The sequence below is a fragment of the Thamnophis sirtalis genome, unplaced genomic scaffold (genome assembly GCF_051295495.1).
Source record: "Thamnophis sirtalis isolate CommonGarterSnake01/CBP01778 unplaced genomic scaffold, rThaSir2_p1.2 scaffold_4, whole genome shotgun sequence".
Taxonomy (NCBI): Eukaryota; Metazoa; Chordata; class Lepidosauria; order Squamata; family Natricidae; genus Thamnophis; species Thamnophis sirtalis.
The window spans coordinates 98,683,243-98,710,738 of record NW_028261384.1 but is presented as its reverse complement, the minus strand read 5'-3'; the positions used below and the strand labels follow the sequence as shown (position 1 = coordinate 98,710,738).

Sequence of the window (27,496 nt, the reverse complement as noted above, 5' to 3'; positions counted from 1 at the left end):
TAAGTGGAGGATTCTGGAAATGAAAAAAATGAAAAGTATATTTAGAAGTTACCTGGGGTTAGAATCTCAGAGAATTGTTTCATATCTGTTTTTCTTCCTCCCGTTGTTGTTGTTGTTTTTTCTTAATATATTGTTTGGCATATCACCAATTTAGACAGTGCTGTTTTTGCCATTTTTCCCCCTCTAGAGCATAAATGAAAAGGGAGGTGCCTCAGTGCAAGACAAAGGCTAACTTTTGGTGATACTGGGCTGCTTTCTCTGCCATAAGAAAACAGTCTCCTTGAACCTTGGATCCCAAAACGTAGAGCAACCATATGAAAGGCTTCCGAGAAAGTCTTCCTTGCCACAGTCACAGTGACGCCAAGCGGAGGCATGCCAGAAGTCTACGTTCCTCGGTTCTGAGCCTGTCATTTAGTGCCCTTCTAAAAGAGACTGGTGGTGTGAACACCTCCTTTCCCTTGTTGGCTTGGTCTATTCTTCTGCACTTAAGTCATAAAACGTTGCACTTCAGATGGAAAGGATGAAGCAATGTTTGCCATCCAAGAATATCCCCTCAAAGATGGGACATATGAGCTGGACACAACCACAATCACCTGGTGATTAATGTTATTTTTGCAGAGCATGTTATTTCCAAATCAGGATTAAGAAATCCATCAATATTCCCCTGTAAGAAGATCCAGCTACAGCACAACAGGATCAGATGTTTTTGAGGTTTCCAATAAGTAACTTGGAAGGGTTGGAAAAGTGGTATTTGGAGGTCCATGTACATGAATCCTACACAAAGGATTTCACTCCCATAGGCATTTCAAATGTCTACATCTTAACTGACACCTGCTGAGGTACAATTTATCTGGGAATGAAAAGCTAATCCTGCATAACTGAGAACAGTTACCTTGGTTTCCCCAAAGCTCTGCCAGCCACATGTCTTAAAAAAAAAACTACCTGAAGGAAATGGCCTCATTTTCTCCATCTTTGACCAAGGGACTCATCTTTCTGTCCTTCAGAAGTCTTTGCAGATAGTGTATGCTTACCAATAATCCAGAGTTGGTGCTGAGCTATTTCCAGCCACTCAGAAAGAGTTTCTTGTTCTCTGTCACATCAACCACTCAAAAGCCCAACACCAAAGAGGCAGAACAAAGGTTTTGTCTAATGGCAGGAGCTATTCCAACCATCTCCAAAATCAGCTGGTAAGAACATCTTTCCTGTGAAACAGATCTCACACATATCCCATCTAAGGAGAATACAGGTCTTCCCATCACTGGAAGATCTATTCCCATCTCCTTTTTGTAACCAGATGGTTTAGCAACAGTATGAATTTCCTTCTCCTTCCAGGGATTGGGGGAGGGGGGGAATGAAATGACAGCAAGATCAGATATTCTGAGGAAACCAGCTCAATTTTGTCTTTGTTGGATAAATCCAGATCTCTTAAAAAGAAAGATTCTGGGTAATAGAATCACCTAGGGCCTTTCAAAGTTTTCCTACTTCCATAAATATACAGTCATTTTAGGTTTATTCTTGCCATCTGCTACAATTTGCACTATTTTCAACCACTGGTGGTGAGCAAGTACCAGTACTTATGATACCATAATAACCACTGTTGTATAAAATTATGTTTGGGAGATTTTTCCCTATTGTTTGAACAAAGCAACAGTATCTATCAGATAGATGAGTTGGAGTCTTAAAAAATAAGACACCGAAGCAACTTTTCATGATGTTTTTTCTTTGATTTGTTTTATTTTATTCAGACAGATACGTTTAGCTCCAAGCTTTGAGTTTGTGTGTGCACACTTAACCACAATTTAAAGGTTTGTTTGTTTATTCTTTTGAAGTTGTTTTACTAGCTCCTAAAAACTGTCAAAAACAATAAATTTTCCAAATGACAACTGGGAAGTTTTCTTTCCAATCATGGCAGCTTTGGCACAGGTTAAGGAGCAGATTGAACACTTGACTCGCATTTCAACTGAGTGTAAACATAGTTTTTTTAATCAGAAAACTAAGCCATCTCAATACACTTACTCTTTAGATAGCCAACTCATCTTTAAAATCTATCCAGACCAGTGCATTCCGGTTTTATTTTGTCCTTCATTAGCATGTTTATAGTATTTTTTTTGGTCCTTATTCGGCTGCCATAATACACAATGGCTATGAGTTATGATGGAAGTACTTTGAAGTGGAGGCTAAATCCAACTTTTGTTCCCCTTTTCAGGCGACTAATGGGCAGTATCTCCAGAATTCTTATTGCAACCTGCAACCACATTGCAGAAAATTGTTGTTCTATAGCACCAGCAAAATTGATAATCCTATGACTTTTGTCTTCTTATCTTGGCGCTGGGGGAAAAGATTTTTTACAACTACAACTTCTCTGCTAGAATTGCAAATATGATTTTTTTAAAAATATTGCCATTAATAAATGCTTGATATAGTGCTGCACCAGAAGGAGTAGTAGAGCAAATTGATTATTAAAATATTTTGGAAAAGAGTTATTTAAATATACAAAAGCTGAAAATAATTACCATTCTATCTAAAATATTGTGGAGGGGGGATACTTTTCTCTGCAATGAGAGAGAAACTAGACATTGCAAAAGAAAAGGAATGTTTGACCCCATATTTTCATTGTAATAATTAGTGGATTTCTGAAAAGGCATTTGGAGAAGAGAATTAAAAGTTGGGAAGGAACTGTCCGTGTGATACTGCACATTTGCTCATTCAAGGCTTGCATTCTAAAATCTGATATTACTGATTTCTTGCTAGCCCATAAAGCTTTTGTAGGGATATTTTTTTTTCTCCTTTAAGGCTTTTTCTGTTTGTATTGTGCTTTGAGCCACAAGGTGGATAATCTGTATTCCTCCAAATATTGGTGAACTTTAATTCTCAGGAACCCTATTCAATATAATCCATTATGGACAATGCTGGGATCTATGGTTCAGGATCACCTGAAGAACCTTATGTTGAGGAATGACACAGTTCTACAAAGCCCTCATTGCACAAGATCACAACACTGCATTGGCCATGTTTTGTGACTTTAAGTGCTCGGAAAGTGGGAGGTATCCATCCGCAGTTGAGCTACCATACAAAAGTTGAAAAAAGTTTTAACATCAGAAATATAGTTCATCTTTACATTTATATACTATGTTTCCTATGGAAACATAAGTTGAAATACATAAAAATCACCCTTTTCTTCACGTAACAAAAGTATGAGATAGATTGGAATAGTCTGCTATTGCTATTGGTCTAAAATTATCCACTGAAGTTTATGGTGGAAGGAGAACTTGAACCTGAGTTTTCATAGTCCTGTCCAACACCTGGACCATTAATCCACGATGGCTGAATGAATTGAACTGAAAATCAATAATGAATAGATAATTCAGTCTTTGGGCAGCAGTTGATACTAAGGCTGAATTCAATTCGTGATCCTTTGTATCAAATGTTCCTGATAGGCAATTCATCTGGCTAGAGACACAATAGTTTAGTTTGTCCCACCTGATCTCTATAGGCCAAAATAGAGGACATAGAGAAGGGCAGGAGGAAGAATCACAGCCAAGGCAATAATCAGACTGGCATATTTTGAACCCTTTCCATCAAGTTAGTTTGAGTTAATATCTCTGTCTTTCCCTAGTATGAAGGTAAAGTAAGGGAGGGGAGAAGCAGGTACAGACTTGCAGGTTTCTGTAATTATAGCTGTCACAATAAAACTAGCCCTGTCCTATAGGGGTTTGGATTTACCTTGAAGGGTTGCCATCCATGCAGTATCCCTATTGAGTCCCCAATGAATTGTAAGGACAGAATTATATACATGACTCAGTAACACTATTGCTTCTTGCACTCAAGGCTACACATTCAGAAACACAGTTAGGGTATATTTAAGACATGTCTGCACCCAAAAGATCAATTAGATGCTTTCTGAAAGCATTCTAAGAATATTCCATTTTTTGGGGGGTGGAGGGTTCCAAATCTAAGATGCAAAACTCCAGATCACTACTGGATGGGAAAAAAAGTGTACATATTTACTATCATATAGTGGTATCTGGATTTTTGAAGCCTGAATCTGACAGCCCTACTACTTCATGACCAGAAAGGTTCCTAGCATATTATATGGAGGAGAAAATAAACAGCTGGTGCTTAGTGGCAATTTGAAAGGCTGAAAAGACCTTTCTTGGATAATCTAAGGAATAAGTGCTTTTACAAAGCTCCATTTCTCTTCCCACGGAGAACTCAATACAGCAATTTCCTTCAGCAATAGAAACCTTGTGGAGCTGCGTTAGACATTTTGGCTGTATAGACATTCTATTTACATTTGAGAAAAAAGTTATACTGTGCATCAAGGAAAAAGCCATCTTGAAGGTTAGGCTGGCTTGTGGAACATTCTGGAATACCACTTCCTTGTCTCTCCAGGAATACTGTATGTAACACATAAAAATCAAGTGCAATTCTGAAAAAGTCCCAAGCAAGCACTAGTTCAGATAAACCTGAAAGTCTTTAAAACATGGTTGATGGATGTGGAACAGTGCTTGCCTATAACAGAATCGAATATAACATCAGTCACTTAATTTTCAATTACAGAAATCAGTGTGTTCAGCAAATTTAGAATAAGGCATACCCGTTTTCCCGAAAATAAGACCTCCCCAGATAATAAGGGCTTTTGAACACATGCACTAAAATAAGCCCTCCCTCCAAATACTGCAATACAGCAGCAGCCATGAGGTGACCACGCTCACCGCCTCCTGCACCTCAAAAATAATAAGACCTCCCCAAAAATAAGGCCAAGCGCATATTTCAGGGGTGAAAAGAAAATAAGACCCCATCTTATTTTCAGGGAAACACAATAGAAATAGGGTCAGAAGGTGATAATGGCAAATCATTTCTGTATTGTTGTCAACTTGGCATGAATTGTGCTCAAAGGAGTCTATTTTTATTGGATAAAATTTGTTGATTAAGAGAACAACACATAATAACTTATTTTTTACAGCCCATTGTCTTCTTAAATATATGAATTGGAGGTACCTTATAGTTTCCTACCTTTCAGGGTTCCTAGGTTTTTTTGTATCATACTTGTCAGTTCAAATGTTAACTTGAAATTGGCATTTGATTGTAGAATCTTGCTTTGCTAATCACTTCTCTTAAAGAAATTAGCCTAGGAAGATATGAAGGTTAAAAAGCCAACATGTTATACAGAATTGGCTAAATTTGTGAAGAAAGTCCACTGTGTTATTTGGGACTAGTCATTTATCTCTCAATTTAATCTATCCCTGAGAAATATTGAGAAAAAAAATAGGAGGAAATATTTCCACAATAATTCCTATTTTACCAGAAATCGTTTCTGCTTCTTTCTGGAATGTTGATTCCAGGCAAGAGATATAAGAAGCCATTGCTGGAAATAGGAGTCCAAACTTCATTGAAGACCCTGAGCAATTACTCTCAATCTCCCTCTCTCTCCTCTCTCTCTCCCCCTCTCCCTCCCTCCCTCTTCCTCTCCCCTTGTGTTTGAAGCCTTTTATCCCCTGGTGTTCAATAGAATTTCTGGCAGCAAACTCAAGTTCCTAGTATATAGGGCTATATTTCCACTCTGCAAATAGATGACCACTAGATGGCAACAAAGTTACAGAGAATGCTAACTTTTCACCAGTGGTTGTTTGGCTTTATAGGTTGATTGATATGTTGAGGTAAGAAGCACTTTTTTTGTTGATTTTTAATCTTGTGACTAATAATCAGTGACCATGCAAGCTTGAAAATTCTAATTTATGTGCGCTTCTCAGAGTCTTGTTATTGGAGTTATACAAAAAGTGTGCAAAATAAACATAGAAAGCAAACCGTGATCTGAATGAATTGCATGCAACCAGTTTGCGATTCCCAGCTGAAAGGCAGACCAGGCATGGTTAGGTTAGCATGAATTGGAAATTCAGATTTAAACCAGTCTCTACTGTTGATTTATTTGCATTATATCATATTCTGAGTTCATATGTAAAATTAAGATACCCATGCTTGGTTTGGTTTCCTATTTCTGTGAACACGAAGAATAAACTTAGTTTAGTATATGAGTGAATGCAGCTAGTCTATTGAATTCTAATACCATGAGAAAAATTATCTTATTCAACCACTTGATTTACAAACTTCTATTTATCCCAACCAGTTAAAGATGGTGCATATTAAAGTAAAGATCTTCTCTAAAACAGAAAACGGAACTTAAATTGTCTAATTGAAATGGTATAATTCACTCTTTTTCTATTTCTATTGTTTCTTATATTTGTCTTGTTACAAAAATAACATATGTAATACACATATATTTTTCCTAAATGAGCAGGTAGTAATTGGAAAACGATATGGATGGCAATCCTATGTAAATTTCATTTGTAGTAAATTCTACCGAACTTAATGGGACTTGATTTCAATTTATGTAGAATTGTAACCATAGGTTAAAAAATAAATATAGAGGTTAAGTCTCATTTCCCATCCCCAGTGATAGAGGTCCAGTCTAATCTGTTTTAATGAGCAGCAGAGAGGTGCTGTGCTTCTCCAAGATCAAAAGCACTTCTAAATTATTCTCAGTATGCAACCCTACTGGATGATTATTTCTCAAAGAATAGTTGTTATAATGCAAGGGCATGGGGTTTGACCACTTGACCCTTGAGGTCTCTTCTATTTATTTATTTTTTTTAAGCTTCAAACTGCTTTAGTCCTTCCTCACATAGGTCCTCTGCATATGATGGTCCATTTGATTGCTCTCTCTGCACATTCTCCAGAGGAACCACCTGTCTTTCAAACTTGGTTGCCTGGATTAATATCACAGAAATGGGGCTGGGGTTCACCTACCATGCTAAGCCAAACTATGACTTACTTGTTTGCTGCTTAGTGCATTGTGTGAACCCCAGCCATGTGGTTTATCAGTCATGTGTTATGATTTTAGTGTATTATGTGAATTCAAGTCAGTCAAAAATATATGACTTCAACCCAGCCTGAAAGTTGAAAATGACTTAAATTTTTAGTGACAGAAAGCTATCATGGGATTTAAGATTCATGGTAAAAAGTTATGGTTAAAGTGACTAGGAATGTCCTTTGAAAGAGCACTGGAGAAGAGTATACCAGAATCTTTTTTTGGCAGGAAAAGAACAGAAATAATTTTTAAAAGGTGACTAAGTTCCACATTTGGTTGCACTGGGGTATGTTTCTTTACCCATCTTTTGATGCTGATGTTTCAATTTTAGTACTTTGCCTGTGTCTAACACTTCCCTTCTCCTCCGTTGCTGTAATTTTTAATTAAATAAAGGAAAAGATGTGTATATTTTTGGCAATCAAGTTAATGTAGCTAAGATATATTTTTTCCATGCTGCTTGACTGTTCTTATTGTAATAAATATTAATATCAAAAATCAGAAAAATAATAAAACCATCCTGGGTTTTCTTTTAATTATAAACATGAGTGATGTTGAATTGTCTTTTTTCTTTTCTTATCGCAAATATAGAAAAAAAGACAATTGAGTCTGAAATACTAATGCGATTATCTTCTTCCAATTTTCTTTTACATTATAGCTTGGAATGAATTTTACTGTAAGTCCTCCCATTGTTGTAATGTAATTGTTTCTTTAAAATTCTGCATCCATTTTGTCATACAGTCTTTTATTTGTTCTGTCTGTGTATCATTTTTTAATAGGAATTTATATGTACCTCCTAACAGGCAGTCTTCTATATAAACATTTCAAATTCTGGAATTTATTTATTTATTTATTTTATTATAATTTTCAAACAGAAACAAAAACAGGAATAATATAAAAATGCAATGACAGGAACAATGGGTGCATTAATGCGCTTGTGCACGCTCCCTCTCTAGACCTCTTAAATATGAAGTGAGGTCTGTTTAGTCAATTTGTGACTAAAACTATGAAAATTAGTAGCTAAAGGGAAAATTTATCTTAAAGACCCTCCTTTCTCAATGTCATTTTTTATTCTTCCAACGATCTATAAACACATCAACTATAGTAAATTTTGGGCTCTGCCAAATAATTCTTTCTGTATTTAGCCTGTTTCAGGAATCTGAATTTGCCATATCCACATGCACAATTACACTTTACACATAATTATATCCAGAATAAATTTGGAGGTAAAGCTATAATACATACAGAATAAAAGGAGGAAAAATATGATAGAAAAACTGGGCATCGCAATCACTCTTTTCTGATGTGACCCACAGTCTCCTACCACACTTAACCTTGCACTAGGTTAAGGCATGAAGAAAGAATACTTAACTGCTTTCCTGAAGATTAAAATGTGGGGAGGTTTTGGACATGGGGCAGGGGCTGCAATTAAAAAGGGAATGCTCCAAGCACCCATAAGTTAGCAATATTAAAGGGAAGGTATATGGAGTGTGTTTAGGTAGTAGGACAGGCATATATTCTTAAGGTGAGAAGGTCCCACAGAAGATTGTTCATTTAAATAAATATATTGTGTACAGTATATGTTGGCAACTACAATGTGTAAATATCTGCATCCAACACAGCTATGAGTGGAAAATTTTTAAAAATATTCTTTGATTGTAAGATGAGTGCAGCAAAATAGTCAGAAGCAGTCTATTTATCCATAGAGACCAGAATGGACTACCCCAGAATTTTTCAACTTGGCAGCTTGAAGATGTATAGACTTCAACTCCCAGAATACCACAGCCAACAACGCTAGCTGGGAAATTATGGGAATTAAACTCCACATACTGTATCTTCAAACATTGGACTATCTAATAATGACAAGATAGTCCATTGTGGAAGAAAAAATGAAGCAAGTGCATAAAGTTTTTGAGAAGAGCCACTGACATTCCATTTGGAAGCATCCAAGATGCTCAATTTGATACCCATAGAATAATATCAAAGAAATGTCTCTTTGAAAAAGATAATCACAAGTGGTAGCAAATCTGAGTTGCAAAATTCCCAATAGCCATGAGGTAGCAGCAAAAAAAGATGTTTTCAAAGTTTTGGGATCTTTTTGCAATCTAATCTGATCATCCCAACTTCATTTCCTAGAGGGAGTTGCCTGAGGTTCTGTTGGCAGTGGAGACTTCAAAGGATGCCATTGTTGTAACATCCCATAAACATCTTATTCCCCCACCTCAGATAATACTTTCCCAATATGCAAGAGCAACTAAAGATCATTTTCTTAATGTATTTCATCCTAAATATATACTGTACACCCACAAACACAGAATCATATGCGAGTGACTTCTTTGTGATCAGGAAACTCTTGTGATCAGACACATGCTACAGTATTCATACACACCACACCACAGCCATCTGAAGTTGTACCAAGAGGAAGAGATTCCCATATGGAAATGGGTGTGTTGAACAGGACCCTTAGATGAGCATGATTTGATTTGGATGGAAGCAGAGAGGCATCTGCTTCACAGATGCAAATTAAGAGAGGAAGTATCATTCAATTAAAAAAAAGATAGGGAAAGAATGCAAAACATGGCTTCTACAATTCTTTTCAATCTACTCTGTAGTGACTCTAGGAGGCATCAGTATTTCCATGTGGTTAGTGAAGTGACATGTTGCATCTATGTGTCTTCTCTGGTTCCCTACTGTTGTATATATGTGTTTACACATGTACATTGGGAAATGCACAGTGTTTTTCAACCTTGGCAAGTTTAAGATGTATGGACTTCAAAGTCCTAGAATTCTCCAGCCCAGCATGGTCCAACCCTGTTTAGTTTGGTGGCATTAGCAAAGAGTCACTGTCTTTGAGGGTATGTCCTACAAAAACTCAGAAGTTTTCCCCTCCTGTACTTTTGGACAGTGTTCTGAAAGTAAAACAGTCATCACTGGAGGTTTATAAGAAGAAATTGGACAGTCACTTGTCTGAGTTGCATAGATTCTCCTGCTTCAGCAGGGGGCTGGACTAAAAGACCCCCAAGGTCCCTTCCAGATCTATTCTAATTTCCATTTCTAAAGCAGGTTTGGAATTCTGCTCTCAAGCACCTTCTGAGCAGAGCCCGAGCAAAGAAAGATGGGCATTATATCATAGCTGATTAAATAATCTACTGGTTTCTATTGGGGCATCATATAAAATTTTTCTTTTTGTTTTCTGGAAGTGCCAAGCTTTCATCTGGAGTTGAAGAAGAAGATGAATCTTAGTTTTTCCATCTCCTTTCTACTCTGGCATTGTTTATCTCCCCTCAGAAAATGCCTTTGACACAAATTCCAAGAAACTTTGTGCAACAGGCAATAGGGGATGCATTCAGATTAAACCAAATATTATTCCAAGTCTTTGTTTCTGGCCTGATTTTTTAAGAAAAAAAAAATAGAAAAAAAGTGTGAAAGTGATAATGATGGAACAATAAAGTTATGCTGGATGCAAGCAACAGATAGTATTCCTTTACCAACCACAGCTAGACCAGAAACCTGGTCATTAAGTGAAGTGATCACTAAGTGAAACTGTGATTGGGTTTGTGATCTTACTTCCGTTTTCTTTTCCTTTAAAAGGTAAAGGTTCCCCTTGCACATATGTGCTAGTCATTCACAACTCTAGGGGGCAGTGCTTATCTATGTTTCAAAGCTGAAGAGCCAGCACTGTCCAAAGATGTCTCCATGGTCATGTAGCCAGCATGACTAAATGCTAAAGGCTCATGGAACGCTGTTATCTTCCCACCAAATTCCTGTTCCTGTTTTTCTACTTGAATTTTTACATGCTTTCAAGGTTGGCAGAAGCTGGGACTAGTAACGGGAGCTCACTCTGTTACATGGCACTAGGGATTCAAATCAGCAAATTGCTGACCTTTCTGATCGACAAGCTCAGTGTCCTAGCCACTGAGCCACCACGTCCCATTTCTTTTATTTTATAGGCTGCAAAGGTTGTAAATACTAGGAGTGGTTGCCAAATTATTTTTTCATCACTGTTGTAACAGCATATGGTCTCTAAATGAGGCAGTGACTAAACAAGGATTGCCTGTATATCCTGCAGTCTAGGCAACTTCATATCACTTTTGAGGATGCTGATAAAATAATTACCTCTGGAGCATAAATTACAAAGGAAATGTTTTTTTTAAAGCCTCTTAATTTCCACCTTTCAACAAATAAAGTAGACTGCTCTCTCTTTGCTTTGAAAATTTCCAATTACAGTAGAAATAAATGTATTTATTATTTATTCATTTGGTAAATGTATTTGGCCATCATCGCACATATGCAACCCTGGGCAACAAATAGTTTAAAAAGAAGGGCACAACAGATAATAAAAATCATACCAATAAAAAAGATTAAAACATTAACAGCTGAAAATATAAATGTTGGAAATCAAATCCTATCTATCTATCTATCTATCTATCTATCTATCTATCTATCTATCTATCTATCTATCTATCTATCTATCTATCTATCTATCTATCTATCTATCTATCTATCTGCCAGAGGCTGAAATCTATGTAACCCATCATTTATCCCCAACCAGGTAGTTCTATAAGTTACAAAACTGAGTATCAGAAAAATTCCAAACGAGAAGGACAACTACATGAGGACAAAATACCCTCCTGGCAAAACACAAATTAATTAGGTTGAAAATGCGGGAATTTTGGCTAAGTTTTTAATTTGAAATTACATCAATATTGAACTTAAATCAATGCGGGTGGTGGTGGTGAATTAAGAAGCTAATGATATTCCATCAAAACTCAAGAGTGTATATTCCTTTTTAAACAAATATTTAATCATTTCTTAAACAAGCTGTCTTACCTGGAAGACAGTAAAATCAAACCAGATGAGTTTCTTTCAATGTGCTCCTCTCTTAGACCGTTTTGAGGAACATAGCTACTCATTTGCAGGAGCCATGGATAATGTATTTCAAGATCTTACATGTTTTACATATAAATAAATTGAAATAAGCTCAAGAGATGCTCATTTCACCAGTTCCTCTTCTTTGACGTTTAACATTCAGATGTACTGTTTCTCTCACATCCTATTCTTAAATATACTTAAATATAATGCTTTCAATAGCGTAACAAAGGGGATATGTATTATCCTAGTTCTGCTATCAATGTGGCAGGAGCCATTTAGGAATCCGATGTTAAGGTAGTTAAAACAGGTAGTTTATTTTATTATTACTAGTAGGTGGTACGCAAAAATATCTATACCCCTTAAAAAGCTATTCATTCCAGTGACATTTTGTTCCTAACGGAAATTTAGTCTCGAGTGGCAAAAGAAACAAAAGGCTGCAATCAAGCGTTTTAGCACACGAATGCAACCAAACCGCCCAACTCTAATCACCCACGTTTCCCGGATGTCTCAGATTTCAATCCCCATCACCCACCCACCCCCAGCCGTCACCAGCTTGCAAAAGCTTTCTTAGCCGCGGCGCCCCCCACTGGCAACCTTTCTCTACCAACTGTGGGCGGGGCTTGCCACCCCCCCACCCCTCACTCTCCGCTGCTTCCTGGCGCGCGGATGTGGCGCGCGGCCGCGAAGGTGACCCGGATAGCGGCAGGAGCTTTTTTTGCCAACTATGCCCGGGCTGCAGAAAGCTAGGGGTCTCGTGACTTCACCATTAGGCTCCTTCTGCCGGTTTTTTTTCTATCAGGTAAGCACAGAAGCCGAGAAAGTTTGCACCTTTTCCCCCTCCTTTCCTGCGCCCGAAATTCTATGAATTTTCAGTTCGCTTGGCTTTTTTTCCATAGAGACAGAAATGCAATTTTTGAACATTTTCTTGAGATGTCCATAGAGAAAGATATATGTAGGGTAAGGGAGGCAGCTGCAGGCCTTCATATAGGAAAGGAGTGAGCACCAAATAATGTAGTAAGATTTATTTTTGACTCGTTAACATTTCAAAAATAAAAATATTGTAGGACAGTGTTTTCTTTGGTATCCCTGGCATGGTATAATGTGCAGAATTTTTCCTGTATTCCAGCATGGATTCTGCCTCTCAGAATCTAACAGACTAGTTTTTATGCCTAAGGTGACATTCAAACTCTGATTTCCTAGCAGTGCACCAAAGCAAACTTTTCCTAGTTTACCAAATAGTTCTTAATGCCATATTCAGAGTGGGCAAGTGATGAAATATATTTTACATTGTCTCAGTACAAACACACACCCTCTTATGTACTTCAGTGTAACGTGACGCAAGTATGACAGGTCAGTTTGCATAATGTCATTTTGGCCTCATTGTCGTTAGAAACAGACGCATATGATGGGGCCAAAGGCTAAAATGAGAAATGATGCACCACAAAAGATAGTTTCAAAAAATAAACAAGGGCACAGTTGAATGTGCCTTTCTTGTACATGCCTTTTCAAAAGTGATTCTCACTGGCTTCAGTGTGGATATTTCTCACATAAGCTGAGAATTAATAAATAAATTCCTGACACAGGAGGTAATGATTCCTAGAGAAGTGTTTCTCAGCCTTGGCAACTTGAAGATGTCTGGACTTCAACTCCCAGAATTCCCCAGCCAGCATTCGCATTCGCTGGCTAGGGAATTCTGGGCTTGAAGTCCAGACATCTTCAAGTTGCCAAGGTTGAGAAACACTGTCCTAGAGGAATAAGTTGTTGTTGTGTAAAAAAACAAAACACTTTTATATAAAACTCTTGGAGTTGTGGTTCTTTTAAAGGCTCTTTTCCAGGAATGGAAAACATGGGACTCTGCTAATTGCTGAACTTGAACTTTGATCAGCTCCTGACATCATAAGCAAAGGGGGGGAACGGAGAATGTTGAAAGTTAGTTGTACTTCAGCAGTACTGGTAGTTCTCGACATTCAACAGTTTGTTCAGTGACCGTTCAAATTTACAACGGCACTTTAAAAAGTGACATGACCATTTTTCCCACTTACGACCATTGCTCTGAATCCCCATGGTCATGTGATTTACCTTTGGATGCTTGGCAACTGACTCACGTTTATGATGGTTGCGGTGTCCCAGGGTCCCTTTTGCGGCCTTCTAACAAGCAAAGACAATGGAGAAGCAAGATTCACCTGACAACTGTGTTGCTAACTTAACAGTTGCAATGATTCACTTAACAAATGTGGTAAGAAAAATTGTAAAATGGGGCAGAAATTCACTTCACAAATTTCTCACTTAGCAACATAAACTTTGGACTCCATTATGGTTGTAAGTTGAGGACTACCTGTATCTAGGAGATCACAAATTGTCCACCTCTCCTTTAACAGAACTTTATTTTATTATTACATATGTCTGCAACCACTCCTCAGTCCTAGAGGAAACCAATGCTGATGGTCCTTTGGAAGGACAGATATTTAAAACTCAAATGCTCTGGCCATCAAATGAGAAGCGAGGACTCGTTGGATAAGAACCTGATGTTGGGAAAGATTGAAGGCGAGAAGGGGAGAAGGGGATGGCAGAAGATGAGATGGTTAGATAGTATCATCACAATTGTCCTGAGTTTGGACAGAATCAAACAGTGGAGGATAGGGAGGCCTGGTGTGGGAGTCACAAAGAGCTGGACACGACTTAACAACTAAACAACAAGCAGCCACTTCAGCCTTCATGTAGAACTCAAGCTGCTTAGCAAGTCAGAACAGGAAATTGTTGGTCCTCATCCCAGGACTTTATGAGATAATTGGACATAGCAGCTAAGATGCTGGATTAGTCCTCCTTCAGGCACGGAAGTCACCCAAGTAACCTGGGCTAATCATTTTTTCTCAGCCCAGGGGTGTGATAGGGAAAATCAGAGGAAATAATGTACGCTGCCTTTACTGACACAAAATATGGTAGTATACAAATCACGAATAAAATGATTTGAGGATATCAAATCATTATGTGCCATATAAAAACAAAACTCAAAATATATCCATTAAGGTAGTCTTCAATTTACAACCATTCGTTAGTGACTATTTGAAATTACAATGGCACGGGAAAAAGGGAATTGTGACCATTTTTCACACAACCATCGCAGCATCCCCATGGTCACATGATCAAAATTCAGATGCTTGGCAACTGGCATGTATTTATGACTGTTGCAGGGTCAGTGGGGAAACCAGACTCACCTAACAACTATGTAAGTAACTTAGCAACTGCAGCGATTCACTTAACAACTGGCAAGAAAGGTTGTAAATTGGGGCAAAAGGCAGTTAACTGTCTTGCATAGCAAAGGAAATCAATTGTGATCATAATTCAAGAACTTCCTGTATTTAATTAGATAAATGCAACAATCAGATCTTGAATGCACCAGAGGCTGACTTTATATTTAAGGTAGAAAATGAGTAGGTGAATATATTTGTACCTTTACATGGCTATATTCAACTTGTGCATTTCCTCATGGCAGAAAGTAGTGAAAGAGGAAAAAAGCACATTCTCCCTGTTTTCAGTTGCATGCCTTGAACTTGACATTAGTTAATCAGATTTCTCAATTTTTTTTTCATAAAGCCAATGCTTTATTGTTTGCCTGACTGCAGATAAGAAGCTGCTCAGCTCCTTCAGCCTCATCAGTCAGGCCAGTGATTGCGGCCAAGGAACCTTTTCCAGTGGACTTAATAGCAGAGAAACGCTATGCCTGGTGTGCTTGTGGACATAGCCAAAAGCAGGTATCTTTCCAGAATTTCTCCAGGTTTCTTTTATTCTTATTTTGGTCCAAACTTGGAGTCCAGTGTCTTAACGAAACTGCCAAGAGGGCCTATCCAGTATTGCAGTAGTTATATTGGCTGAGTTTGAAGAAGCCAGTTCTCTTTTTGCTAATGCAAAAACTGTTCAACACATACAAGCTTTAAAAAAAGTTGCAAAACAAACTTGCCTCTTCAGGCTTAGCTAAGTCCCAGTTGCTCAGGCTAGGATGTTTTTGTAATCTGAGCAAAATTGCAACTATAAAATTTATAGACAGACAATGCTGTCTTTTGTTAGGCTTGTAATTTAGTCTTGATTCTGTTTGTATCTTAACAGCCCTTCTGTGATGGAACCCATAAGAAAAATGCCCCAGAAATGTCTTCCCTGAAATTCACAGCTGGAGAATCGAAAAAGGCCTGGTTATGTGGGTGTAAATATACCAAAAACCCTCCCTACTGTGATGGTACCCATAAAGAAGATTTTGTGCAAAAGGCTGACCTTCATTCTCAGCCACAGGTGTAATGGGAGACTGTTGTGGAAACGAAAGAAGTGACAGAACTCATCAGGAAATCAGACCTGGGGCTAATGTTTCAGGAGATACTACTGTGGAAACCTTATTAAAGTGAATGGGAGTCGGAGGACCCTTGCAAAGTTGTATTCATGTTGGTAAAGGTTGGTAAAGCATTATATCCCTCTTGCCTTGATGAATCCTCATAGAGAGTGGTTGGGAGAATGTTCAGTGTTTTACTTGCTTTATCCCTACTCCTTTAAAATAAATCCTACTGCAAGTCTTCTATTTGACAATTTACTGCTAATAAGATCAGTGCTCAAAAATTGGAGCAAATATTTTACTTTTCTGCCAAAGGGGCCACAGAGCCACAAGCACTCCCCGCTTTGTAGCCCTCAGCTCCCGCTGACGTGACTCCTGAAATTGAAATTTCTTGCCCATTGCCACTTCGAGACAGCAAACATAAAACAATTTGTAGTTAATACTAATTAAAAAACAGGTAAGCCCTATAAACTGAACAGCAGTTATAGCTGAACCATGTTTTATGGAACATCTGTTCTAAGATAAGACAAGATAAGGGTGTCAAATTGGTGGCCCACAGGCCAGATGTGTCATGCGCAGGTCATGCCCATCCCATGTCCATGAAACATCTCAATACATCACATGATGGCAATGTGACATGAGTTTGACACCCATGAGATAAAATAAACTTTGTGGTCATTTTTTTCTGTGAACACACTGGCATACATAATTGTCAAGTGCTATTAAAATGTTGCCCATATTATATCAGTAAATATTTACTGAAAGGCAGAATAATGAAGCTTAATGCATATGGCTTTGGGTACTTTGTAATAAACAACTCAGTTTTACATTTAATTTTGACACATAATGCAAACACGCACAATTATGTTCCCTCCTGCGAGATACGAATTTTGTTTTTCTCTTTTCATTTTCCTCCCTAGCTCTGCATTTTACATACTTCTAGGGAACCTTGAACAAAGATTCTCTCATCTTCCAGGATATTATCACGTGGACTTCCTCAGAATAGGGAATTGCCATTTCTATGCTGTGCTTAAGCAGTTACGCCATCCGAGTAGGAGTCAGCTTGGTGGCGTCATCTCTGCTGCAACTAAACTCAACCTTGTCAGCAATTCCTGTCTTAGGCAATCACTTTCTTCTACCCAGGCAGCTCAGGTACAAAATCTATTTTCAAGAGATCAGAGTTAGATTGCATCACTGTCTATATAGCTCCTATATGACTAGCCTAGACTAATAGTTGCACCTTCTCAATTACTTAATAGCAGCCTTGTGCTAAATGCTGCTGCTATTCACAAAAGCCTCTACTAGGAGAATTTTGAATAAAAGAAAGGCTGGCTCACAAGGAGCAAGTTTTGATTTAACTTGCTCATTCCAGGATCTTCTTGTGAGCTACTAAAGAAAAATGAATTGCCCTCCCCTGTTTTTATTCCATTTTCAATGAATTAATTCTTGAATTTATCTGAAAGGAAAGTAGTTACTTGAAGGAAAGAAACCAAAGATTGACCCCATGCCACCTAGAAGAGGAGAGAGGCTTAACAAAAGAAAGAGAGAGTCTAGGAATTTACACTGTAAATGCCACTGAAGGGGGGGTTGCTTAGCTAGCTCTGTTTTCCTTATATTTCAAGAAAATGTTCAGTGATCCAATAAATATGTTACTTTTTAAAAACCTGAACTATTAAAAAAACCCCACCTTCTGTTTCAAAAATAATTAAAAGTTCCATTGTAATATTTGTGGTTTTCAGTGATGGTCAGGGGTCTCCATTGTAACAAAGAGTCATCCTTACAACAGCATAATTAAATAACCAATAATTTAATTTTGTTGTAAATAAAATAGCAGAATCGTTTAAATAACGTGCACCTTTGTTTTGTGAGGCAAATAAGCCATAAATAAAGTCATGTCCATGAATTAAAAACATCCAAGAAATGATACAGATATGAGCAAAAAGTAGGCTGTGCTCTTTGAGATCAGGAAGGGGGACTCAAATGTCAGGATTTCTAAGACCATCGTCATGTGCAGTCAATTGCCTTGAATGGCTGAGCTGGCGTTTGAGTGCTGTACAGCTTCTCAGCTCTCCGTTCAAAGGCCGAGACCATCTGCTTGACTACTTCATTAAAGAAAAGATTAGCCAGTTGCGAATGGAGAGTGGACTTGAATTCAAAGGAGACCTGTGAATGAATAAATAAATTTGCATAAGTAGATATCTAGACATGTGCGTGTGTATATACATACATACATACATACATACATATACATACATACAGGTAGTCCTCAATTTACAACCACAATTGAGCCCAAAATTTATGTTGCTAAGTGAGAAATTTGTTAGGTGAATTTTGCCCCACTTTAGGACTTTTCTTGCCACATTTATTAAGTAAGTATCTGCAGTTGTTAAACAGTTATTAAGTGAATCTGGCTTCCCCATTGACTTTGCCTGTCAGAAAGTAACAAAAGGGGAATCAAATGATCCTGGGACACTGTAACCACCATAAATATGGACCATTTGCCAAGCATCCGAATGTAAATCACATGCCCATGGGGATGCTGCATTGATCATAAGTGTGAAAAATGGTCATAAGTCACTTTTTCAGTGCCATTTTAACTTCAAACGGTCCCTAACTGAACTGCTGTAAGTTGAGGATTATCTGTATAAGATTTCTCATGCTTGACCACATCTATGCCTGCTTAATTAAATGCATAATAGTTTCAGGACATCAGTTCCACAAAACCTAAACCTGAAAGGGAACTGATCAATCAGTGACAAATTTACAGTGCTGCAATAATTTACATCAGTATGCAGGAACCTTTGTACTTATGATAACACTGGACTTTGCCAATTTGCACATTCTTGCCCCATGTTCTGTTGGTTTTGGAGTCATTCCCCTTTCTCTATCAGGAATTAGTCTATGAAAGGCACCTACATAAAATTTGAGTGTGCAGGAATCCAGCCGTCCCGTGTTTCCTGGCTTAAATTGCCACAGTGTCTCCAGATGCCGAAATAACCGCCCATCTTTACTCACAGCCTGAAAGATAGACGAATAAGTAAAATTAATGCCTGCTTGTTTAAACTCATTTAAACCGCGGGGCGGGAGGTGGGGGACACACACACCAGCTTGCACTTGGTGATCCTTCTGCTGGGATTAATGTAGGATTAATCTGGTAGTCCTTGAACTCAGGCATAATGTGACCATTAAACCTAGCATCCAAGAAACTTTCTTTTCCCATTATATTTGATCATACCAGAAGTGGATTGCTCCCGGTTCGGCCGAACCAGTAGTGATGGCAGTGGGAGGCTCCACCTACCCGCACAAGACACAGAGAGGTAGAAACCTACCATTGATTCATAGTGACGAAAGAGAATTTGCCTTATAAATTGTTTAAAGCAACAGAAATTCAGGGAAGTCCTCACAGTTGCATTTATTTAATGAACCAAAAGATGAGCATGGATGTCCTGAATTGTTGTCCTACACCCTACAGCTATCTTGGCTTCAAAATTCCAAAGGAAGGTTTCAGTAAGAAACAAAATAGCTGAATTTTTGAATATGTATGGTACCATGACTTAATAGAATTTCACATAGTCATTTTGTTACATTTTTATTTTTTTATTTAATAGATTTATATGGCTTCTTCTGACCTTGTAAATGCAATTCTGAGTAGCAAACAAGATTTTTTTAAAAACTACCGACCAAGCAATAAGAGAGCAAAAGAACACCCAGTGGCAACTGGGGAAACTGGTAACCAACCCATCTGGCTTTAACTAGTCAATGGCTTAAAGGTAGCGATGGCCTAAAGGGATTCTGAAAGACCCACAGAATTGTGGGGGATCAGTATTAGTATCATATCATCTCTAGAGGAAAAAGAACATTGGAATTCGTGTTTTCAGATGAAGGGTTTGGATAACAAACATTTTTAAAAAAAGAATGAATATGGAGACCAGCATTCTCTAACTAGATACTCGCCACATACATTAGACTGTTGGTGCTATGGCTATAGCATCAGCATATTTTGAAGGCAGCAGGTTATGGTCAGCTATAGCAAATTTTCATGTGGGGAAATATTAAAATCCTCTGTATCAATGCATAAAGAAAAAGGGAACCCAACTTTGGTTTTGATGACTTAGCTGAAGTTTACCACATATCAACTGATAAGTTGTTGCAACACCAGTGTTCTTTCTGAAAGAGCACTGACATAATACAGTTTGTCCCAGGGTCCTGTTGTTTTGTGTGTTAAGAGAGCAATGCCCAAGAAAGGGGAAATGAGTCATAAGCAGCAGCTACAACAGTTCAAACCAAATTTAAGTTGGGCTAACAATATTGCAACTCAGGGACAATCAGGGGAGTGGTCAAAAAGTCAAGATGACAACCACACAACTGAAAAACACCACTGGTTGAGCCACAAAATGACTAACCACATTTCAGTCTGGTAAGATGTCCTGAATCCAAATAAGTGTGTTAGTTTCTGGTTCAAAGTATCATTACAGCCCAGAAAATTGGGTTAACCGAATGAACCATGGATAAATAATTTGGGGGTTAGAGCGTCTTGTGAATGTGGCCAGTTTCTGGAAAAACAAACTACTTAATTTGTAACTAGAACTTTAAACTATCTGAATATCATGGATTACCCGGATCTGGCAGTGAGGCACTGAAGAGATCTCTGAAACATAGCGCTCAACCACAGGAGGAAATCCCACTTCCAGTTCAGCCTTGAAGACTTCTTTGCGATGGGAAATTATGCGGGAGCAGTTGCACCAGGGAACAAAGAGCTGGTAGCTGCCAACATCGGCTACAACGTCATACATCTGGTCCACAGAGTACCTGCTTGAGCAGAAGTAATGGTGATGGTAAGCAAAAACCATCAATGGGCATTTAAAGACAAAGATACTGTAGGAAAGCCCAAACTCTTGGATCAAACCAAACTTTTATTAGCTGCGATCAGTTTAAGCTATGGATAAATGTGAACTCTGTATCTGAAATATTACCCAGTTTTGATCATTGCTTCTCAAACAAATATGAAAAGATCAAAAGGGCTTCTGCGAAAGCTAGCATTTTAGGTTGAGGAAAAGTTCCTTTTATTTGGTTGATGAAAATAAGGTGCTTTCCCACCAATTTTTGGTAGGACAATCTCAGGATGTGAGAAATGTGCATATCGGCCACATCTGCTTAGTAAATTATGAAAATCCAGCCATGAGATCTTTGGTCTGATCATTTTATAGTTCTACTTATATTTTTAATATATAAGAAGTAATCAGAGTAATCAGTAATCAATAAATCAATAAAAGGATGCCTCTAAAGATGAAGATCCTTGGATACAGACCTATATCTAGAATGATCTAAATACATGATTACATATTACTAAATGTTTCAAAGTAGAGCCAAATCCTAAACTATGGAAAAATGGAAAAATGATCAAGAGATACTGCTACCAGACAACTGGATAATGATATTTCATTAAGTGAGATTTCAATGCTGCTATTCCACGTGAGACCTCAACCAGGAACTGACTTACTGGTTAGAACTGAGCTACTCACGGGAGCTGACGGGTTTCAATGTATTCCATACGCTTGGCACCAAGTAGTGGGGCTGCAAGATTGAGGAAGGGCCGAACCTGCTTTCTCATAATTGATCTGGAATCCAGGAAAGAGCAGGAATTCATAATTAGAGGACCAAAGAAACTTCTAGAGCTTAAACATCTCCAGTGAACCATAGTGGGGATGATCCTGTAGAAAAGAGAAAAGGAGACATCAAAGATTGCAAAGCTGAGAACGTGAACATGAATGGTGAACTTTTTTATTTCTCATCTGAAGGCAGATAATGCTATTGATAAGAGCTTCCCTTAGGACTAACCATGGTTGGCAGACAATCCTCAACCTTCTCTAAGTCTTATGATCATAAGTTTCTATAATTCCCAGATAATGAATAGCTACACCAAGTATCAACTTCTAGCCAATCTTAACTAATTCAAAGGAAGGAAAGTGGAAAGGGAAGGTTAGAATCTAAGAGGAAAATCTTGGAAGAAAGGATGCTAGGAAAATTATATGGACAAATTTGTATTTAGTTGTCAAACTTGATTGTGACTATTTCTTTTTTTATTTGAAACACATTTAAAGGACATTTGGTAATGCTCCTCTGAATAATTGGAGAATCCAGAAAAGCAGGATGGTCAATTTTGACCCTTGTCAAATCTTTTTTTCCATTTCCAATAGTGTCTTTGTATATTTAAGAGCTGCTTAGAAATTTTGATTTTATTTTGCTTTCACCCTATATTTGTTTTCATCTCTTTTAAGGTTTTTATTTTTATTCTGCTACAAGTAAAATTAGCTTTGTTATGGGAATTGCTCAAAGATTTAATTGTTCGGCAGTACATAAATAAAGCGTTATTCTAGAATCAGTAAATAATTCCCACTGAACTTAGTGCAGCTTAATTAGAATAGACTTTCTAGTGAGGTATGTATGATCATCTTACTGTGAAGAATGAGGATTCAAAATGTCTGTTTTTGTTAAGCTACTTCAATTCCAAGTATTAAATATATTTTATTATTACTAAATTATATTAAATAATTTAACAAACTGCCCAGTAAATCCATTATACTGAATGAATTATTTTACTGATTATCGTACTAAGCAAATGTATTCCTAAGCCTCAGAAGTTAATTGAAACTCACCATGCCGGCATTCATTTTCATTATTGGAAATAAATTATATAAAGTGTGTTCAAAAATTACTTTTTATGTGGTTTAGTTTTAAGTAGACATGCTAGGTATGAATGTTCACTGACATGATACCTAAGAATCTTTTACTTGTTACTCTGCAGAAATAAATCCACGGGGATTCGGTGGCACCATTCCCAGATGCTCTTCTTTCAAATGCTTTAAGTTATGTATTAAAACATCGTTAGCAAACAGAAATGATGCGGTGGCATCAGAAAAATTGGACTCTCGTGACTTGTTAATGCTTAGCAAGAATTAATGCTTGCTTTATTATTATTTTTTTTAAAGAGTTGCAGCTTTCACATAAACACGCTCAGCCTAAATGAATCACTTTCCCCCACAATCCGCTAACAAAATAGCCCAGTTTAACATATCGTGAGAATCCAGCCCATCAGTCGTCCGGCCATAGAACCGCCTGCTTTCTTGCTCCTGGCAGCTGGTTTTCTCCGCCGGTGAGGACCAGATTCAGTTTGGGGAGAAAGGAAACTGGCAGCAAGAGAAGGAAAGACAGGACCTCCTGATCATCGGGACCCAGCTAACCCCAAGGCACCATTTCTTCCTCTGGAACACGCTCTTACCGTGAATCCCTTGGAAAGCGCGGACGCAACCCGCTCCCGAAAAGTCCCTGCAAGGCATCCAAACTCTTGCTAAGGTGCCTGGTCCCAGCCATCGCTCAAATGTGCCGTCCGAGCGCCAACGATTCCGAATGAACCGGCGAAAGGCCAGACCTCCGCCCGCCCCCGCTCCTCCCCGTCACACCTTTCCAGGCTCGTCCGATACGCCCACAGCGGCCAGGCTGGTGGTTTTTGTTTTTTTTAAAGAGAATGAGCTCCGTTTTTCTTTACAAAGATAGGAAGTAGTAGTCCAATCCCCCGTTTCGGATTTTAAAAGACTTTTAACATCCCAGGGTGAGCTAGGATCGTATAGCGAGCTCAAATGAAATCGGGTTGGCAGTGTATGGCCAAGGGTAACTTTGATGGTGAAGGTTCGTTCTCCGAGCTTGTGGGTTGGTTTCCAGGCCAGGCAATATCTTCAGTTTAGGGAGTTTTCCTCTAAACTCCGCAGAGGATATTATCTAGGTTGGTAACGAAACCAACCCACAAGCTCGGAGAACCGAACCTTCATCCTCATCCTACATCCGAGCTACAGATATTCTCCACTATTGCAAGGGTAACTTTATCTGCACTGCACAATATTCGTTTGAGTGTTTAAACCTTGATTTTACCGAAGTAGCAAGTTGGTAGATTCAGACAAGCACTAATGCACAACAAAATTATCCAAGATGAAACCTTAATCCCTAACAGCACACTGTGCAAAGGCTGCTTTGTGAGGATCGAATCGATATGTTTAGTTATGCTTCTTTAGCCAAACTAGTAAGTGCTAGTAAGGAGTGCAATTTGCTGTCAGTTTATATTCTGGTGGCTTGCCTGTCAGTGTTGGGTGGTGGTGGTCTTAGAGATTCTTTTCGTCTGGGTTGTTTGCTGTTGACTTCATCAGCAGTTTCTTGATAATTTCTGGGACCAATTACCTCCACCCGACCGATTAGATCCCACAGATTAGGCCTCCTCCGAATTCCTTCCGCCGGCCAGTGTCGACTGGCGACTACCCGGAGGAGAGCCTTCTCTGTGGCTGCTCCGACCCTCTGGAACGAACTCCCGGTGGAGATTCGAACCCTCACCACCCTCCAGGCCTTCCACAAAGCCCTTAAAACCTGGCTGTTCCGACAGGCCTGGGGCTAAAGAAACGTTGCCCCCCCCCTCTCGAATGGCATGACTGCTGTGTGTTTTAAACTATGTATTGTTTTGTGTCGTTTTTAATTTTGTCTGTATCCCCCCCCTTCCCTGGTTGAGTTGTGAGCCGCCCTGAGTCCCCTTGGGGGGGGAGGGCGGCATATAAATAAAATCAACATTCAACATTCAACAACATTGATTAGGATATTGTTTGTTTGATTGTTGATCTGATGTTAACCTTGAAGTTAATCTCTCCGGATCTGGGTGCTGATTGCTGGTGAAGAGGTACTTGGGTCTTTTTGTTCCTTTTTGGACTGGGTGATCTTCTACAGGTGTTGTTAATGCCTATGTGTCTATTGATGGCTGATTTGTCAGAGTGGCAGTCTTCTAGAAATTCCATAGCTAGAATCTGAGCAATCATGAAGAATGTCAAGAGCTCAGGTCCAGAATAATGAAAAGTTTCAGATTTAGATGGAATATATGAGTAGGCTACAGACTTGCAAATGGGGTTTTATTAAGTGCAAGGGGGAGGCGGAGTCGTAGACTATATTAATAAGACAAGAGGAAGCAAGTTTTCCTTTGTCTTGGGGGAATTTAAACAGCCACAGTTAAAACCAAGCTAGTTCCTCTTTCTGAGCAAAATGTAAGTGGAGAAAAGAGAGGGAGTGGATTAGGCCATGTTTAATTTCAAAAGCTTGAATATTTATTCTAGTAGGCTAAAATTAGTTAATGCAAGCAAGTCAGGTAGGAATGGGTGTGTGTGAACGATGCAAGTGTTTCCAAAATGCTTTTAGAAGGAAGGTGTCCTGTCACAATCCCCTTCTTCCTCAACCTTCCTCTTCCCTTTACTGAAAAATTGAGTGAATACTTGCTCGGGCTCGCTATGCTCACTCTTACTGCAAAACACTGTCCCCTTTACCCTAAAGGCACTTTTTCAAAAAAACAATTGAACTTTCTTTGTTTTTTCCTTGAAGACGTTTCACTTCTCTTCCAAGAAGCTTTTTCAGTTCATGAACTGAACCTGGATGACTGAGAAACTGGAAAGACACAGTCCCCTTTATTTAGCATCTCTTCACTCCTATTTGTACTCCAGTATTAAAGGATATGTCACTGTTGGGACATCTAATTACAAAATGAGTATGATGTCCTTTCATGGTCTTGGAAATCCTATTGCTTCATAATTACGGTAAAGCGGTTGTTAGAGTAGAAGAGTTAAGTTTCACTGTCTGTTTTGCAATAGGTCTTCTAATGTTGGTAGTGTTTTGTCTATTGTACCACTCAATGGAAAAGGAGTGGAGAAGAAAGATAGATTATAGCAGAGCTATATAAATAGTGTTCACAAGAACCATTGGTAGACATTTCCTTACCAAATTAGGGAACATCAGTGCAGAGAGAGATTTGATGCCTGGGACCACGAGTCTATTTTATTATATGTCAGAGAGCTTGCTTGGGATGATTTCATTAGGATTGGGAAGAATGTGTTTGGCCAAAGCATGCTGTACTAGATCAGTACTACTTTATTCTGAATCTCTGAATCTTTAGAGTTGGAGATGGAACCTAGAATTTATTTGTAGGAATTACATATAAAAATCTATGCACTGCAAAATGTAGAGGGCAAATGTGCTGAGCCATTGTTAGCGCAATGAAAAAATAAGAAAAAGCATCGACTCCATTTTTAAAATATAAGAATACTCAAAGTATGATAAAAAAGATGATCCTTAATTTTAGGGAAGGAAATACTTAAAATAGGCCTTAAATAAATTCAATAAAATAGGCCTTAAATAAATTCAATAAAATAGGCATTAAATAAATTCAAAAGGAACCAAGGGAGGAGGAAAGTCATAGTAGTCAAAATGGAAATAATGGAGATTTTTGAGACAAAATAACTAGTAATGCTGCACTTCTTGATTTTATGGGAAAATAAAACTGAGTGTAGTGAAATGCACGCCTTGGATTTCAAGAAAGCAGATTTTAATAAAAGTCATAAACTAAATTCAGGGGAATCTGAAAGGAAAATGAATTAAAATGGGTTAGGGATTACTTTAAAAAAATGAAAAATTAGAAATCCAATCACAAACTACCGGTATCCAAAAAGGGTAGAAGCCATCATGATTCCACAAAATGTTGAAAGAAAAACTGAAAAGAAAAGAAAAAAACACGCTTATAGCAAGTGGAATGTGAGACAAGCCACTAAGGAAGTGTGGCTGGAGAGTCATCTGTTGGAGATTACCAGTACTTTAGATTTTTGCACCAATTTCACTGGCAAAATCTGTGGGATAATTATTAGAGAAGTATCTGGTAGTCCTTTTGACAGGTAAATATAACTGGAATTTTGAGAGCATGCTGTAGCACCTCCATTGAATAGTTGCCAGGGGAGGGCCTTGTATATCCATAAGAGGACTGTTAGACTAGGTGCAAACAACTATGACTTAATCAGGCTAAACTGGTGAGGATTACTCTGGACCAAACTCAAGTCTCCAAGATGTTCCTTCCTCACAGTTAATCCTCAAGTGTTCATTTGTCCAGCCAATACTTCCCCCAGGCCCAAGTTGACACATACAAAGCGTTGGGTTTAGGAATGCCTCTGATGTTTTTGCAAATAAACATAATATGAGAAGCTGGTAGTTTAGAGTATATTATTTTCTTCATTTCTCTTAAATTAAGACTAATAAATAAGTAAGCAGGAAATCTGGACAGCATTATAGGTGGTGGGGGTATTGGCTGCAGCCCCTTGTTTCATAAAGAAAATTATATCATGAATATGAGGTTTGCATCATTGTGAAGCAGGGAAAGAAGTGGCAGTTTGATGTAACAATGTCAAAACTGTCTGAATCAACTTCAAGCCAGATGTATTCAAGGCAAAGAGTACATGAACAAAATACTGCATGATATTGCAATGGGAAAATGCCCCTAATTCTCTGCATCATGTGGCTCTTCTTCAGGAATCAGACTGATATCCCATATGAAATATTCAAGGCCTCATATCTCTGGAACATTTAAGCTACAAAAT

The 27,496-nt window shown here is 38.3% G+C and overlaps 3 protein-coding genes across 8 annotated transcripts in view; 2 read left to right on the top strand and 1 right to left on the bottom strand.

The window, feature by feature from the left end:
- The window catches only part of MLLT6 (MLLT6, PHD finger containing), a 121,724-nt gene extending 114,633 nt beyond the window's left edge, over positions 1 to 7,091 (top strand). For 5 of the 6 annotated variants that reach the window (XM_087713541.1, XM_087713539.1, XM_087713542.1 and 2 more), the window contains one exon: positions 188 to 7,091. In XM_087713541.1, coding sequence (XP_087569667.1) covers positions 188 to 232 — 45 coding nt within the window. In that variant the 3' untranslated portion in view covers positions 233 to 7,091. The remainder of the gene's footprint in view (positions 1 to 187) is intronic. The other variant, XR_015696431.1, reaches the window with a different exon arrangement.
- A 5,279-nt stretch (positions 7,092 to 12,370) lies between these two features.
- Positions 12,371 to 16,143, top strand: CISD3 (CDGSH iron sulfur domain 3). Its single transcript, XM_014056520.2, has 3 exons — positions 12,371 to 12,536; positions 15,361 to 15,489; positions 15,842 to 16,143. Exons 1-3 carry the CDS (start codon positions 12,462 to 12,464, stop codon positions 16,025 to 16,027), a joined length of 390 nt encoding a protein of 129 aa, XP_013911995.1. The 5' UTR covers positions 12,371 to 12,461; the 3' UTR covers positions 16,028 to 16,143.
- A 1,703-nt stretch (positions 16,144 to 17,846) lies between these two features.
- On the bottom strand, positions 17,847 to 23,738 carry LOC106541162 (coenzyme Q-binding protein COQ10 homolog B, mitochondrial). Its single transcript, XM_014056519.2, has 5 exons — positions 23,335 to 23,738; positions 21,578 to 21,766; positions 20,672 to 20,864; positions 18,972 to 19,073; positions 17,847 to 18,218 (listed from the first exon to the last, which is right to left on the bottom strand). Exons 1-5 carry the CDS (start codon positions 23,424 to 23,426, stop codon positions 18,060 to 18,062), a joined length of 735 nt encoding a protein of 244 aa, XP_013911994.1. The 5' UTR covers positions 23,427 to 23,738; the 3' UTR covers positions 17,847 to 18,059.
- Positions 23,739 to 27,496: the final 3,758 nt, after the last annotated feature.